At 34.6% G+C, this 18,530-nt stretch overlaps 1 protein-coding gene and 2 pseudogenes across 2 annotated transcripts; 1 reads left to right on the top strand and 2 right to left on the bottom strand.

Annotated features, from left to right (window-relative positions):
- Positions 1–832: 832 nt before the first annotated feature.
- On the bottom strand, positions 833–4,665 carry LOC143547960 (long chain acyl-CoA synthetase 9, chloroplastic-like; annotated as a pseudogene). Its single transcript, XR_013137868.1, has 11 exons — positions 4,127–4,665; positions 3,970–4,050; positions 3,116–3,385; positions 2,919–3,050; positions 2,653–2,826; positions 2,320–2,549; positions 2,100–2,216; positions 1,885–2,016; positions 1,662–1,796; positions 1,396–1,602; positions 833–1,296 (listed from the first exon to the last, which is right to left on the bottom strand). The product of XR_013137868.1 is annotated as a long chain acyl-CoA synthetase 9, chloroplastic-like (transcript).
- Positions 4,666–10,032: 5,367 nt separating this feature from the next.
- LOC143547957 (uncharacterized) lies at positions 10,033–12,105 on the bottom strand. The gene is made up of 3 exons (XM_077039246.1): positions 11,748–12,105; positions 10,587–10,864; positions 10,033–10,517 (listed from the first exon to the last, which is right to left on the bottom strand). The coding sequence occupies exons 1-3, from the start codon at positions 12,004–12,006 to the stop codon at positions 10,212–10,214; spliced, it is 843 nt and encodes a 280-aa protein (XP_076895361.1). The 5' UTR covers positions 12,007–12,105; the 3' UTR covers positions 10,033–10,211.
- Positions 12,106–14,800: 2,695 nt separating this feature from the next.
- On the top strand, positions 14,801–18,008 carry LOC143547944 (BTB/POZ domain-containing protein At1g21780-like; annotated as a pseudogene).
- The last annotated feature ends 522 nt before the right edge of the window (positions 18,009–18,530 follow it).

Here is an 18,530-nt window from a genome sequence, read left to right as displayed (position 1 = left end):
AATTTTAACCTGTGCACTTGCTACCCAACACTTCTTTTGAGTATGGGAAAATTAATTTTTTATTAACATGAATGAATGGCTTGTATACTTAATTAAATGTGACATTTTTACAATACAATTTTTTTTAAACAAACAAAACGGACACAAGAAGCATAAGAATGAGAAATATTATTAAAGTGATGCAAAATTTGATGTGTCATAAATTTTATGTGGAAGAGAAAAACAGATAGAAAGAACGTACGTGTTAAAGAGAGACAATAAGAAATTTGTCTATGTAGGCGGAGTCAAACGTGTATTGTGAGGGGGCGAGAGGGAAGGAGAAGATCGAAGGCGATTGGTAGCGCCCAATCCCTTACGTTAGAGAAGGTCATTGAATATTATCGAGTGTTTTGAGGTCCATGCGTAACAAGCTAACACTTAATTTTACAATTCATGAAAATATTTGTTAAGTTGGTGTGTTATTTTAAATTATCATATAAGAAAATACAAGCTTGAAAAGACTTTTGTCCCATTGACATCAAGTAGAATATTGTCGTGTTGCACTTGTCAATACTTTTCTAGCAATGTCCAAAATCTTTAGATAGGTTGAAGTATCATCTATCTACAATGTTAAAACATGTTATACTAAAGAACAAGATGCTAACTCTGGAAACTATAATACTCATACGTCTTCATAAATTCATTAATTTTTTTTAAATAGTTGCACATTTTTCAGATTCTAGGTTTAAACATCATTAAATACTAAAGTGGACGGTGAAAAAAAAAACATATGACAATTGACAGTTATAAATATCAACATCAGTGGGTTTTCCACTGATGCATAGTTGCAGCTGCTACTAATAATGCATTACTTGGCCTCCAAGTTAATCGATGTCCATATAACTCAAACGAAACAAAAACTAATTACACTAATCACACGAAACAAAAACTAATTACACTTATCAAATGGAACAAATACAAAAGTACATTAATATTTATATAGCTTTGCACAACATACCTAACCACTTTACTTCATAATGGATTTGGAATTAACAAAACTGATCAGAAAGACAACAAAATTCAGCACAATCAAACCATTTGAGATTAATATATTACATATACGCGAAAACGGCTAAATCCAACCATCAATCAAGATTGGTAGAACTTTGCCAACTCCTCCGAAAAAGTCTTTCTAATAACATCTCTTTTGAGCTTTAGTGCTGCAGTAACCAAACCGGATTCAGGAGTCCATGCTTCCGAAAGCAACTTAATCTTTGCAGGAATCTCAAACTTCTCCAACCGCCCTGTTTTTGCAGCCTGTAAAGATCGATAACGTATGACCCAAGTTATAACATATATCATATAACATATAATGCTTGCAACTTTGAAGTTAAATATGTAATAATATATTGCTACCTTTAGCAATGAACCATAAACTTCCTTAACGGTTTCTTCCTTTTCACACAAACTTGTGAAATCATCAAACTTGATACCTTTTTGCAAAGCCCATGATTCGATCGCAGGCTGTGAAGCCACCACAAGAGCCACACAGTAACTGTGAAACGAATTCGCGTACACCATGATGTTATCAACATAAGGGCTAGCACTCATAACTGCCTCAACCTGTAGAACAAACATTGGTTTTCATTTATATAAAATCAGAAAACGAAATTAAAATGTACCTTTCCTAGAGAAACATATTCGCCGTGTTGAAGTTTGACAATATCCTTCTTGCGGTCAATGATTTCAAGGCATCCGTCTTTATGAAACTGCCCGATATCACCCGTGTAGAACCACCTCACCCCTCTCTCATCAACCTTTACACACCAAAAAATAGTTATGTAACGAGTCAAAACTGTCAAAACATAATGTATGGGAAGAAAGTCAAACTATAAATAATATTACTTTGTATACTTCCTTTGTCTTCTGATCATTTTTGAAGTATCCAAGAGTAACATTGGGCCCACCGACCACTATTTCTCCACGTGGCATCGGTGAATCACTCGTTAAGTAACCACCTTCGGGCCAATCTACTAACTGTACAGAAGTAGTTAATGCAATCATGAGTGCCGAATAAGAACGACTATCTAAGTTTCAAAACACACATATGCTAATATAACCTTAATATATGAGCAAGGAAGTGGTGCACCAACACGACCAACAGATGTATCATCGTACTCAGAAAACGCCCCGCGGCACACGTCTCGCTTAGACCATAACCTTGACCGATTGGTGCCCTGGTGTACATACAAACACACGATGATATCAGATATCATGAAATTACAAAACAAAAAAAAAAGTATAAACAAATAATAATATATGTTAGTAGTTAGTACTAACCGAAGACAAATGTTGATAAATCTTTGAGTATCAGCGGACAAAGGGGCCCCGCCAGCCAGAATGAACCGGATATGACCCCCCAAAATGGCTCGAACCTTTCTAAACACTAGAAAGTCCCATAGAAGCTTTTCTAAACCCCACGCCCCTAACCAACTTCCGTTTATAGCCGACAACCGACGGTTATAGGCTAAATTAAACAATGCCTTTGATAATCCACCTGCTGCATCCACCTGAAAATTTTCAGCCAAAATTCATACAAATATTGTAGTAATATATCATATATGAATATAACTATATAACTATAAGACATGTGTATATGGAATATTACCCAACCTTATTCCTCACACCATATCTAACACGATCGAGAATAGCGGGAACCGATGCCATTAAAGTCGGCTTTAGAGCCGACGCATCTCCCTTTGTGCCCTTTTTAATTTTACTTGATGTATCTGTTAGAGTTAAAGCGGTGCCATAACCTATTGTACCTCCTATAGCAGCAATAATATTCTGTGACATGAAAAATGGGACTTTTACAGCTTATGCATAATTATGTAATAATATTTTAATAGAATATATAATAGTTTAAAGGTTTGGTATACCTCAGCGACAAGTTCAAGAATATGTGCTAGTGGTAAGTAGGCTAAATAGACATCTTTGACGCCGAGACCAGGCACAATGGTCATGACACCAGAAACCGTAGCTAAAACATTGCTGTGTGTCATCATCACACCCTGCATAAAGGGCATATTAATAAGTATTTTTAACGAAACGAACGAACATTTAAGGACTGGCTAACCTTAGGCAATCCAGTACTCCCACTCGTATACATTACCACTGCCACGTCAGCAGGAAGTGGTAGATTTGGTTCAACAGCGTTCTCGTTACCAACTTTTTTTACTTCAGAAAATGAAAAGACTTTCCAGTTGCTGCTTCCTTCAGTTGATATGGGATCCGAAGGTATTTCGTCATCCATACATATAACACGTTGTACTGTGTCTATTTGTCCACTTACATCCAAAAGTTTTTTCAGCTCTTTGCTTCCACAAATTACAGTTGTAACCTCTGTCTGATAAACATAATAGAATGTAATAAGATGGCAAAGCTTTGCACTCGAAACGATTAATCATTTTGTCATTCAATAAATTTGTTATAGTTTTGTTGAGAATGACGGAAATGCAGCATGCCAAGTAGGATCCACATCAGCGTCTATGTTAGCTGATTAGACACTTATACACAAGAATTGCAACATTGTAAGGTTAGTTGACCATGTTGACTCGAAAAGTAAAAGCACTATGATTCATATATTTGTTTTACCAGACAAAAATATTATGTAAAATTACTCGTTTTTGTTCCTTATGATATATAAAAAGTTAAGAACATTTTACAGTTGCATTAGTTTTTTTACAAATTGTTACTTTCTTCTATAAAATTTAAATCCTTGCATCCACTTATAAAACAGGATCACAGAAGCACAAATGTGTCTTTTTAATAAATAGTAGGATAATGTGATTGTAATCCCACTTGCATTATAAATAATTTAATCAATCAAAATCTTATTACCTCCTTTCAGCATGATTAAATAGATAGCACACTCAACTTTTTATAGGATTTATTGCATTTATTCCAATTAAACAAGAAAATAAGAAATACCTCATTCAATGAGTGACAGATGGCTTCTTCTCCCAAAGATGCATACATGGTGACAACCGTGACATTGCGCCTAAAACAAGCCTGATTGACAACATAATAATAATATGATGGCTACATTCACAATCATGCCAATTTGCATATTAAAATTACAAATTACCTGCAATGCAATAAACCATTCTGCACGCGTATCTGCATAGATTGCAACATGTTCACCACTTTTATGCCCAATTTGCACCAACCCGGATGCAAAATTACACACATCTTGAAACACTTGACCATAAGTCAACCACTCGTAATCACCTAAATGAAGCTTTTCAAACGACCTCCCGTCTTGACTTACTTCCATCTCTCTAGATATTACTTTTCGTGTTCCAAGTAGATTCCTGCCAGCATGCTGATTGCATACCTGCTCAAAAAGTGCTGCTAGAGTGTTGATCCCTTCCCATGCTGTTTCAACCGGAGTTGTAAACCGGTAGTTTCTGATAGCGTACCCGGTTTCCCCGCTGACATCAGCGGGTAAACCTCGGTTTTTCCCCTTTTTAGAGTTCCGAAGGGCGAGAGCGAGTAGAAGAGGGGCCAAAATACCAACAATATATGCACTCATGTCCAAATTACTCTTATATTTCCAAATATCGACTTGATCACTGAAACAAGACTTTCACTTGTCAATACATATACAATTTGAGACAAAACAAAACAATATGAGGGTCATACATAACTCCGTCTTTTCATGGAATTTGTAACATGTTAAGATCAACATCTCTTTATTAAAATTTATGGACAAAAAACATCATCCGCATTAGACTTACAAAATTTCAATAAATATATATATGCATTCACTATGGGAGAATATGTCTCCCCAGACCGACCCCGTTATGAATTATAGACCTTTATGAAAATCTCGGTGCGTTCTAGTGAAGCAACTAAAACATATACCAGTATAACACAAACAAGTAAAATTCTTAGATAGTAAAAATATGGTTCATGCAATAATAATAATAATGGTGTGAGGAATCAACACAACTTATTGTCTTGATGTGAACCGATGTTTTTGTATTTATGGCCTAGACAAAAACTAAGAATTCCGTCTCAAATTATCTTGTTTTATACTTTTATAACACGCCTCTTATTAATCGGTCCCATCCCCATAAGCAACACTCTAACAATTGGTTTTGTGATCAAACACCAGATCACGACTCTTTCTCTTATCGAATTAAACTTGCACGCACATAACCATCTATTTACACTAAACAAGCAACTTGCAAAACAAGAAACAACCTATTATTAACACTTAAAATATTTTTCCATACTAAATAAAAATATAAAAACTCTTACGACAACCGACCCGTAAACTTTGTTGATGATCCGTTTCAGGATTAACTTCCAATGTAAGAGGTTTGTTGATTAAGCACATTGGTTGTGCGAAAGATACGAGATTCTAAGATCAATAACGTGCATTAAGCAAAATGCAGTAAACAGAGGAAAAATTAATATACAAAAAATGAGGTTACTGTATTGTATTGTTGTTACCTGGACTGGACTGGACTGGACTGGACTGGTGAGTTGTGGTTAAAGAGCAAGTGGGTATGAGAACATAATGATATGTAAAAGGTTTTTTCTGACTTTTAAGGTTGACGACGGGCGGAGAATCCCAAGACCAGATGCTTAACTTTAGACGGCAACAGTATAGTATAGTATAGTACCACTACTGACTATTCAAGAGGTCCTTGGGTTTGATTGTTTATTTATTTTGTAAGTATATTCCAAATTTCTTACCTAAACTCCTATCCTAAATTGTAATCAACTAACAATATTTTTTAACACTAATTTGGATAATGACGGGCCGCTGACCCATCTAATCACTTCCATTTATCGAGTACGAAACCACATTCAAGACGACCTCCTTGTTTTTTAAATGAAATCTTGAATGTCTTACCTGAATTATTTGAATCGAAGGTCATTTGGTTTTAATAATAGTTTTATATGTTCTGTTCATTTTAAACTAAATATAAACATTTAATTTGTTTTATAAAAACAAACATCAATTGTTCACAAACAAATTCATTATGTATTAGCCATTAATTATTTTTGATCAAAAGCTTAACAAACATATAGCTTTTATCTAATAAATAATTTTGAAAGACCACCTAAACATGAAATTTGTCATTGTACAAAGTCCAAATGTGTGGGCGGTATCTCATTTTGCATGTCCACTTGTATGATTTTAGCACTTTTTTCTGTTTTGACCACTAAAATCTTCTCCGCTTGTAGCCCCACATTTTAATAACATTATTCTTTTCATTAACGTGTTAAGTGGGTTGTTGTAGAAATAGAATTTGTTAGAATAACAACTCTTCCACAAAGTTATGGAATTTTATGGGTGTTTGAGATTGCTTATTTAGTTCTCCTTTTTAACTTATTAACTACTAGCTTTTAAACCCGTGTATTACACGAGATTTGTCAAATAATAAAAGTAAAAAAATTCATTATTTGAAAGAAATGAACAAAATTAAAGATAAAATTTAAAATATATAATACAAACAATAAAAAGTTTAGAATCTCAAATTTACAAAATCGATTTTTTTATATACAGTATTTGCATAAATTGGTTTGACCAATTATCCGTGAATAACTATGATGAATGAGATGAGAGATTAGAGAATTATAATGAAAATTATAACTCATTTCTCAAAATTGTTTTGTCTCATGACCCATGGATTGTTAGAATAAATAATATGAGAAATTAGATCATTAGAAATGAAATTATAACCCATTTGTCAAAATTATCTTGACCCATGACCCATAGATTGTTATGATGAATTAAATGAGAGATTATAGAATTAGAAAGGAATTTATAACTCATTTGTCAATATGGCTTTGCTCCATAACTCATGGATAAGTAGGATGAATGAGAAGAGAGATTAGGCCAAGAATGAATGTGAGATTGCCGCATCATCATCATTATTTTCTTTTATTAGTATAGTTAGATTGAAAAAGTTAATAAGGTGTTTGGTAAATCAATATATTATGAGTCATAAGTTAATAAGTTAAGATATTCTGACTTATTAACTTTTGACAAAAAGTTATAAGGAGGTAAAATGAGAAATCTAAAACACGCCCTTAGAAGACTCGTATATTTGTTTTAGGTGCTGTTTGTTGTTGAAGACAAAAATTGTCTGCAATCTGATTTCATCTGATTTAATGTCTGCAACTGAATATGTGGTATGAAGGTATGCAATCTGAAAATATAATATTGTTTGTTTTATAAACTGGAAATCGTCTGCATAAGCTGAAAATTAGTTACCTATCATATATATTACAGTAGATAAAAGTCATTTAACGTTTGTAGACTACTAAAATAATTGGTACTGGTTTACGAACTATGAAAGTGGGTGGCGGTAGACGATTGTGGTAGGCGGTGAACAGTGGGTGGTGGCTGACAATGGGTGGTGAACTATGGTGGTGGTGGATGGTTGTGGCGGGTGGTGGTGGTGGTGGCGGCGGACGGTGGGTGGTGGCGGTGGCGGGTGGTGGTGGATGGTGGTGGCGGCTGGTGGTGGCTACGGACGGTGGGTGGTGGTTTTAGTGGACGGTGGTTGTGGCCAACGGGGGTGGTGGTGGTGGTGGGTGGTTAACAGTGGTGGTGAGTGGTTGACAGTGGTGGTGGCGGACGGTGGGTGGTGGGTGGTTAACGGTGGTGGTGGTGGGTGGTTGACGGTGGTGGTGGCGGACGATGGGTGGTGGTGGCGGCGACGGGAGGTGGTGGTGGGTGGTGGTGGCGGCAGACGGTGGTGGTGGTGGCGGACGATGGGTGGTGGTGGTGTTGGACATTGGGTGTTGGTACTTGATATGATAAGAAGTGTAAAGAATTTTGAAGATGATGAAAAAAACTTATTTTTTAAGACCATAAAAACAGTTTTAAGATTTTTTTTTAAACAAACAGTCTTAAAGAGCTTATGTCTGCGCGCCCGCAAACATATGCTCCTTGCAGACCTTATAAGCAAAAACAAACACAACTTTAGTGTAGTCTTATCGATTAGATTATTCTTATCATTTGAGTTGTTTTGTTTGTTTTTCCTTCTATACATGAATCGAACTTACTTTTTAAGTTGGTTCGTGATCATTTTTTGTCCTGTTTATTATTTTCTCTTCTGCTACTGTTAAAAAAAATTCATTACTATTTTTTTTGTTGTCGCTAGTTTATTACTATTATCAAGTTTTTTGTTTTTTTTATTATATATACTTATAATATTATTTGTATTTGCATACTATAAATAAGGTTTTAGAGTTTCATCACAATAAAATATCTATCGACAGTGTGATACATGAAATGTTTGTCATCGTCTCACACTATGTGTGCCATACTTTAGAGATTTTTGTTGTGTGCGTTTATTTGTTAAAACTTGGTTATATATTAACTTTTGATTTTTGGTTACTTGTTTTGAAAGTATATGTGGGTACCTTATCTAAACTCTTATCGTAAATTTCAACTTATAACGAATAGTTTTAAGCTGTTATTTACAACGAAGCTAAACAATAATAAACAAATAAATACATAATTAAATATTTAAGATAGAAAAATCCAAAAAAACCCTGAATGTTGAAATGGGAAGTGGACAGATTAGCGTTTCAATATAAAAACAAGAAGAAAAAACACAATGAAATGAATGTGGACTGTCTACAAAGTCCGACTATGTGGACGCTACGTCGTCATTGTAGGTGTCTCAATCTCCAACAACATACAAACATAATATATTTCTACTCAATTATCTATATTGCTAAAAATGTTAATGGAAAATAAAACGTTTTCAATATAATATATTATCCATCCTAGCCACATATCAAGAACATGTTAGTTTTTTGCGAGGCTTCAAACAAGAGAGACATAAAGTTATAGGTTTTATAACGCATATATAAACATAATAGTTTATCTAAAGTGAAAGTTAGTAAAAAATATACATGAAACAAGCAAAGAATAAGTATTGAAAAGATCATAACCACTTTTGTGTATATTCTTAATCAAATTGTTTTACAAAATTAACTTTAACTGTTTTTTAATTTCGTATTATTAAATTAATAAAACTAATTTTAAAAATATATTATCATAAATACAAAAATTTTGAAATTAAAAAAATAAAAAACTAAAAAATAAGCATTATCATTATATATTATATAAATAACTACAGACAAAACATACATAAATTATGTTATATTAAAAAAAACTACGAACGACAACTTAGATTATATTTAACTCCAATCCTATCGCGTATCTTTTGAAAATATAGAAATATTCATATTGAAAAAGAAAAAATCCCCGCTCTTCATCTGAACGGGCCCTTAGGCCACCCATATTGAGCGCAAGGATTGGGCGATTTTGGACGAAGACGGGCAAGAACACCTCTACGAGCCTTTAGCTCCAACCTGGTCTTTTTAACATGCAGGTCCACATTACTCCACGTCTTCACAACGCTAAAGACACCTTGTTGGAAATATGAAGTTTAGCTAAAGAGTTTCGATTAGCTGTTCCCAACATGTCAATTGTGTCAAATTTCACCAAAAATAACTTTTAATAAACCTTCTAAATTACTCCCTCTGTCCCTCTACAAGTGTCATAGTTTGAAAGACACAAAGTTTAAGAAAGTTTGAATGATTGTACCTTTTGATTATCAAATGACTATAATGCCCTTAATATATATAAAAAGACAAAATTTAGGAAAGTTTGAATGATTGATTTGTGTAAGTGTAAACTTGAAAATTAGTTAATAAATTTTGAAAGTGAACATTTGTAATGATACAAACTAAAAAGGAAATGTGGACACTTTTAAAGTGACGGAGGGAGTATTTAATTAGAAAACATATATGAACATAAGTTAATCTGTACATTCATATATAATATACCGATATTTAAAACAATGTTTTGTTTTAACCCAACCATGGTATTCTTTTGTGTTTTGAGAGTCTGCTCGAGTTGTTTGCATCACTTTAACTCATTGAACCTTTTCCATGGTATTCTTTTGTGTTTCGAGAGTCTACTCGAGTTTGTGATCATCGTAGGTTCTGGTTGTTTTAATCGTTTTGTTAATCTATGCAATAGAGTGATTCGTCACATTGAGGAAATGCACCAAAACCCAAAATACAACTTTTTCAATGACTAACTTGTACAACCAAAAATCTACATTTTCTAAACACACATGCATTTTCAATCATTATCTTTGTATCGACTATCGAATTCCAAATAGAGTCTATGATTCATGAACATTACTTTGTTTATTCTCTTTCCTGAAAGCATTGAAGAGATCTATGCCAAGGAAAACATTGAGCAAATTCATTCCCGCCATACCAAACAAAGCGAGCGGAAGCTCAATCCCCTTCTCAAACTTAGAAGCATCTTTAACTAGTTTGACTGTAATTAGCACATGTGATAAGAGACGTGCGAATAAAAAAGTGCCCATATTTAACAACCATTCGACTTTCACCAACTTGCTCTTTCCATCACGTAAACCAGCCATCCGTCTCACTTTTCTCACATGAAGAAAGATAGAATGCAACTGGCAATCACAATAAAATTAAGATTCATATGTCATTATGTTGTGACTTGTGACCTAAAAGTCATGTACCTCGCATATAAGAGTAAGAATAAGGTAGTTGATTGTGATATTGCGGTATAGGGCTAGAGTAAAGCATCCAAGAAGTATAAAGTGATGCAATAGAATGGAAGGTATCCATCCACTATACAAACCATAAAGCAACATATCCAATTGATCGTACGCGAAATAGCCACATGATATGCACAATGCTGAATACGCCCATGGCCATGTAGTGTTAACGAGCTGCGAATGCTCAAATATCTGATTCATATCATTAGATGCCAACTGCTTCACCAAAATGAACACCACTGTCAAAAATTTCAGCCCGTGTTTACTAACTTTACATATATTATTGTCAAAGATTCACCCTCTATAGACAAAGTTATATAGATCATTTGCATCCATTTTGTTATAGTCAAACATAGTGGTCAAACACAATACTTGCAAAATTCAAAATTTTCATAGATTTATGTATGATTTATAGCATACAAAAGTTATCCATTCAACGTTTCTTTATATTTTACAAACGGCATTAAACAATTTCAAAAGTAAGACGATATTTTAGACGAATTTCCAAGTTCAAAAACAACTCATTTGACTGTTAAAACACTTAAAGCGCTTCAATTGAAGATGATGCCATCTTAAAATCTTCTTGAAGCGAGCAATTAAGATCAATTTACCATCAAATCAACACAATAAACTAAAATAGATGCATCAAAAATACAAAGAACAAAAATAAGATTGTGTGCAGATAACTCATTCACACCATTAGATATCAACTACTTCACCAAAATGAACACCGCTGTCAAGAAACTCAGCCCGCGTTTACTAACTTCACAATCATAGATGCCTAATGTACATATACAGTTGTCAAAAATCAAAATCCACCCTTTATTAACAAAGTTATAAAGATCATTTGCAGCCATTATAAATGAGTCATATGACCATGTTTACCTATTACTTTAGTCAAACATAATACTTGCAAAATCCAAAATTTGCATAGATAAACTCATAAATTACAGCATTTAAAAGCTACCCATTTAAGCTTTCTATACACTCTACAAACTACATCAAACAATTTCAAGATTTGACACGACAATTTCGATCGATTTCAAAGATTAAAAACAACTCATTTGACTATAAAAAGCTTCTTAAAGTGAGCAATTGAGATCAATTAACATATAATAATACCTGAAGCAGAGGTTACGGAAGAGTGAAGCAGAGACACACACGTGTTGACTAAAAGCGGGTCTCTGGAGATAAATTTCCGGCAGACCCAATTGGCGAATTGGTAAAAACAGAAGCCGAATACGAGTGGAAGAAGGTGTGTGCGTTTGTTGAATAAGATTTCGAAGAAAACAGAGACACCCCACATGATTAAAGTGGCCATGAAGAAGAAGAAAGCACCTGTTGCGTTCTTCTTCTGAGCACGACGGTGATCGGTCGCCATGGCGCACCAAAGAAAGCTTCAAGAAGATTTGGTGGTTGGGTTTTGTTGACTGTGTGATGCGATGGGAACGGTGTGGCTTATCTTATATCGCAAGTTTTGTGACTCACATCTTTTACTCCATTCTTTATTATTTACCTTTTCTTTTCTTTTGGAAGAAGTTATTCGAATATGTAATAAAACCCGTCCAGTTACGGTGTCTGGTGAAAAGGATTTCAGCTGGTATTGGTTAGGTTTGTAAAGATGACGATAATAAATTTAAAAAAAGTAAATGCATGTAATAGTATTGACACTTTTATAGCTTATGATAAAAAAAATATTTCAAATGATGTATAGCCGGTTGGTAAAGCCCATGCGTTGTAACTGCGAGTAGATTCTAATTTGGTTGGTATTTAGTTACGGCACCATAAACTCAACCAGAATAATAAATTCAGTACGTCCGAATACAACAATTAGCATATTTAAAGAAAACAAAATTAATATATTTAAAAAAACATGCCGTTAGCCACCCATAAACTAACAAAAACAAAACTCGCTCATTGTGATGGCGGACAGAGGATAATTCGATAGGTATCGAAACTAAATCGTAAAATTAAAGTAGTGAGCCCAAAGAAATAACAGGAACAAAGCTTTTAGAAAAATTGACGTGGCCAACCATGTTCTGCCACGTGGTCATGATTGTGTCACCAAGCCATCACCGTTTATCTATAAATAACTTAGACCATTCACATCCTATCCATCAAATAATGTGAGTGGGGTTTTATAATGTATGAATTAAGTAACTTATGGTGTTGTGAATAAAGCTGAGAGAAAGTGTAGTGATTTTTTTGTATATTTGAAAAGTTCTTGTAGCATTATTAATTTTTTTATATTTTTTTTAAAGTAGTGGTTGTTGATCGGAGAGAAAAAATATAACGATAAAGGTATAAAAAGTACTATTTAAATGAAAATATGAGATAAAATATAGTAATTTTTAGTGTAATTTTAGGTTTAAAAATAATGGAATGAATGTAAATGCTCTCTGTGATCTATCTCTAATTAGTTTTATATAATGCAAGTGGATAAAGGTATACCATTTAATCATTTATATAGGATACATCTGTGTAGGGTAATGTATGTTACTCTATACCTCGTATAAATGTATGTTATTGTACACGATTTACAATGTTAGTAACTTTTTAATGCTAGATGCCGCTTTAGTAATAGTTGGATTTACTCGATGCCAAATTATAATTTGAAATACACACACTAATACGAGCTACGAGATATCGGGGCATAGAGAGCACAGTTGTTGAGATTATTAGTATTGTTATTTCGAGCACTAACAAAACCTCTATGGTGCTTAGGGGCGAAGCCCTAGACTAAGAGGGGTTCTAAGGGGGCATCGCTCTCTTGACAAAGTTCAGTTGAAAAATTATTATGTCGAATTGAAATAACCGGGATTGCTTTTATAATGTTCATGTGTGATAAAAAGTTGCACTGAAAATGATTTTTGGTGGCAACTAAAATCATTGGTAACTAAACTTTGATAGTAAAATTACACGAAAAACACTATATTGTTATACTAACAGGTCACAAGTATGTGGATGAATTTTGTTTGCCTTTTCTTTTGTTCTTTTTATTTTATTTATTTTATATCTTTTAGATCTTTTAACTTAACGTTAAATTAAAAACTAATTTTACAAACCCTCAATATGGGTATGATTATTCACAAATCCTCTGATTTCATACAAGTCGTATGGATCTTATACCATCATATAAGGTTTAAAATTTTGTTAGATGCACCGTGAACCAACATAGAGTGTCAAATTCTTTTCCATACAATAGTATGGATCTTACACGATCGTATGACTTTTTCTTTAATTTTGTTTTTTTTAAATTTTTAGCTTTTATATTTTATTGCAACTGCGAAAGATAAAAATTACACTTTTTAAAGTGCTCGTATGGACTAAATTTTAAGCTTGTACTGTGGACTTGTTCTTTTAGTTTATAGTTTTTTTAAATACGACTAAATTTCAAATTTTTTTACTGTAATTCTTTTTATGTAAATTACAGTGCTAGTTGGAACTTGTAAACAAAAGAAAAAGAAAAACTAGGTTTTTAAATTTTTATTTTTTTAATTTATAATACTATACGAAAAGAACACTAGTATAACCTAAAGATAAACATAACGTTATATAATTAATTTAAAGCACACATAAGTTATCATAAATTACAATACATGCATGGTTTTAACGTGTTATAATCGAATAACGGGAGCATATCAATGCCCCAACCTTCTACAAGTCGCCATTCTATCCGTTTCGGTAGCCGCTGTTAATTCTTCTTGCACCACGTACAAGCTAATATCATGGACACCGTCGAAAACTGTGTACGAGTGAGAATCTGGTTTTTGATACTAATTTCCATATGATCATATAGAGGTCATACTATCGTATGAGCTCTCGGTCAAATTCGTACAGATTGCGCAATCATATGTATTGTGTGAGATGGTTTATACGGAAAATTCCATACGATAGTATGGACCTTGTACGTCGTATCGTATGGACCTTGTACGTCGTATAAGGGCGTCTGGATTCTTATAGACCGTATACACATATCATATCCCCTCAATATATAAAATTTTCAATCGCAGACAAAATTATAACAGTTTGAATTAATATTACTAACATATCCGTAATTACAAAATTGTGAGAAACTTTCTCCAAAATCTTATGGTTTCAGTTACAATTTTATCCATTTTTTTTAAGATATAATATTGGAGGCGCCATAACTGTAGAGAGTAGCTTGTGGTGTGATGATGGATCCACAGGTGCAGACGATATCCAGATTGGCTCAATGGAGGATCGTCGACGATTTCGGAACTTTTACGGGCATCAAAAGATCCGAACCTTTCAAAATGGGCATGTGGAACTGGTATGGTATTAATTAATCTCTATACTTGCATGTGTGCATGATTTCATTAATATATGTTAGTACTGATATATGGTACCGTAATGTTTGGGATTGAGTTCAAAAGTGCTTATGGCTTTTCAAAAAACCCTTTTGAAAAGTCAGGATTTAGGGCTTTTAGAAAACTGCTTTTTACACTTTCAAAAAGCTAAAATAGAAGTTTTTTGTGATTGCCAAACACCATGGATTGAGTTCAAAAGTGCTTATGGCTTTTCAAAAAACCCTTTTAAAAAGTCAGGATTTAGGGCTTTTAGAAAACTGCTTTTTACACTTTCAAAAAGCTAAAATAGAAGTTTTTTGTGATTGCCAAACGCCATTTAACTTATTGGCTTTTTGAAAAAGCCAATAAGCCAATAAGGTGTTTTCAAACGCAATCCCAAACATGCTCGTAATTTGGTGTTGTGATCAATAGGCGATTATCATTTGATCAGAAAAATGGTTCTCTCTACATTCGTCTGTTTCCCGAGAACCTTTGGGTATCCAAAGAGAAGCCGCCTGTTGCCAAATTCGTATTACGAGTTACCACTACCGGAACTAACCGCAGACTGTTTATCTCACCAAGTAGGCAGTCACTCTTATTCTTTGTTTATCTTCTAATAAACTAATTTACTACAATAGATATATACACATACAGACATCTAGTTACTCATTTGAAACATTCTAGCTAGTTAACCAGGTTCCCTAATACATTGTTGTAGCTCTTGAGAAGCTTCTTCGGTCAAGTGAAGACTTTGTCTGGAATGTTGATTATGCCTTTCATAGTGGCTTCATCATTGATGTCGAGTTTCTGGACCTACGGGTTTTTTCGACAACTGTAAACACACTGATAATTCATGTCACTAATTAATGCTAAATCATGCTACACACACTTTCAATCCATTTTTATTGATAAGAAAAGTTAAAATCTTACTGTAGGGTAAGGACGCAAGTTTAAGGCTGAGGGGTGTGGGGCTTCAGCGGGGGCGCTAGAGCCCCTCCGCTCGCGCCCCCAGGCGCTAGCACCACACCCCCGGGGCGCGAGAGGGGCGCGAGCACGGAATTCAAAGCAGGCGCAAGCCCCTTAGCGGGACGAATATGGCGTGAAGATGCATGGGAAAACGTGAAAGAGCTGTTGGACATTTTAATTGAGCCGTTGGGCTCTTAATTTAATAAAAAAAAATTTTTTTTTACTTCCTATATATAACCCATTTCATATAAAACAATCACCACAACTTCAAAAAAAAACCCAAAATTTTTAGTATGTTTTTTTTTAGTATGTTTTTTTTTTGTAATTTGAATTTTAAAAAAAATGTGTGTTTTTTTAAATAATTTATGAGTTTTTTTAATAATACGTTTTTTTTAATACATTTATAAAAAAATAAAAAAAAAATCCGCTGGAGCCCCTCCACACCAGGGCCAGGGGCTCCAGCGGGGGCTCCAACACCCCCCTTATCCAGTTTCTCTCTCTGCCACACGTCACAATATTATTGGCTGGAGCCCCCACTCGCGCCCCCGTTAGAGCCCCCCACACCCCTCAGCCTAATTATATGGCCAAATGATGGGACAATGCTGAAATCATCAGCAAGTGAAAACATTCTTCGATGTCTTTCCCGCATGCTTCACGAGTCAATTGATGTTGATGTCACCATTAACACATGTGACGGGACCTTAAAAGCTCACAAGGCAATCCTCTCTGCAAGTTCTCCGGTTTTTCACAGCATGTTCCAACACGACCTCAAGGAAAAAACAACATCCACTGTTGATATCGAAGACATGTCGTTAGAATCATGCACCGCTCTTGTTTCTTACTTGTATGGAACCATAAAACAAGAAGATTTCTGAAAGCACCGCATTGCACTTTTAGGTGCTGCAAATAAGTATGCGATTTCAGGTTTGAAGGATTTATGTGACGAAAGCATAGTCACATAAATCGCTCACAGACCCATGAATTTCGTATTGGTACGTTGTGTACCCAATCGCAATTCGCCGGCGTTCCGGTCGCCGGAGAATTCGCGAATTCAAATTCCGGTATGTTTCGATCCCTAAAAACCTAAATCGCGATTTTGAATCTGAAGGCCGTCGCTCTAATTGAACAATAAATCGAGTAACAATTTCTTGTACGTCGGACCAAAACAATTGGCGGGTTTCTATAATTCGATTCTTCCTTGTTTGGCCGGAATTCTGGAACATCGCTTCTGGAATGTCGCTCCAAACCAATCAGAACCTGCTACTTGCCGGAAAGAGGAAGAAGGAAGAGACCGACGGGAAGATGGGAGGCGGCTGATATTTAATTTTACGGTTTAAAAAGTTTTGATAATTTAATACTTAACCCAATACTCTATCATTCTTTACATTTAGTCCCTAAAGTTTATAAACTTTTACATAAAGCCTATTAAAAATGTAAAATTAGTTTGTGTATTCAAACAATTAACCTCCTCTATTACCACTAGTTTATGTTTGATCATTAAACTTATATATTTATACATAAAAAGCATTAAAATAAATTTGTAATATATATAAATTATAAATAGCTAGTTATTTATTTGGTGCATCGAACCGAACTACATGGTACACCGTACCGGTTCGTACCAAAATGAGCCTACCCCCTCCGTACCGAATTCGTCTAGCCTAGCGAACCGCGTACCCGTACCGGAGTGTACCGCGATTTATGTGACTATGGACGAAAGTTTGATAGAAGATATAAACACGGGTAATGTTCTTGACAGGCTGCAAGAAGCTTGGCTTTACCAGCTTGATAAGTTGAAGAAAGGGTGTTTGACTTCGGGAAGGTATGTGATATTAAGGATAAAGTTAATGACTTTTTAAGGAGTGCGGAGAAAGAATTACTTCAGGAGATCATCCAAGGGATGCTTACGGTATGGAAACCGGCTTAATTAGTTCTTGATTCTAGTGGTATGTTGGAGTTCAGTTTGAAATAAGTGTTTACTGTTTAGTTTCTAATATTGAGCAGTGTGTATAAGTTGAAGTTAAAAACATAAACCAAGGTATGTTAAGCAGAAGGTTTTGAATAATGGCTTCAAACTATGGCTATATTGTTGGTTTGATTACTGCACATCATTATTTCCTCATTATGCAAATTTATTTATAGCATCATAAAAAATATGTATATAACATTTGAATAAGTAAATGCAATCCATACTCTTATGCTTAATGCTTGTAACATCAATAAGCAAACAATTATTTTAAACTAATGGCAACATTAGCACCACCTCTCCCACCATCCTAAACCTCTTCCTTTATTAACGACCCGTCTCTTTTACCCCTCCCTTCACTGGTCCACTGTCTCGATCGACCACCTCTTCATCACCACCATTGCCGTTGTCAGGATAGCCAGTATGGAGCATGGGGAGGAGATTTTGGTGCGAGCTCGGCGCCACATGGGAATACCCCTGCCTCCAATCTGGCGCCCAAACATAATCAATTAAGCGTTAGGGCTATGAGAATTGTCCTCAAGTCAATCAAAAAAATAATTGAGCACTAATTGCAATTAGTTAAAACCACTATACTTGACATAAGAATAAAATGGACTTAGTGAATTTACTATTGTCTACATGGCTCCTAGATTGCATTCTGAC

The sequence above is a fragment of the Bidens hawaiensis genome, unplaced genomic scaffold, assembly GCF_021521415.1.
Source record: "Bidens hawaiensis isolate Kalapana, Puna unplaced genomic scaffold, B.hawaiensis_p1.1 tig00014897_1, whole genome shotgun sequence".
Lineage (NCBI taxonomy): Eukaryota > Viridiplantae > Streptophyta > Magnoliopsida > Asterales > Asteraceae > Bidens > Bidens hawaiensis.
Note: the sequence above shows the minus strand (reverse complement) of the source record. Positions and strands in the feature narration are given on the sequence as shown.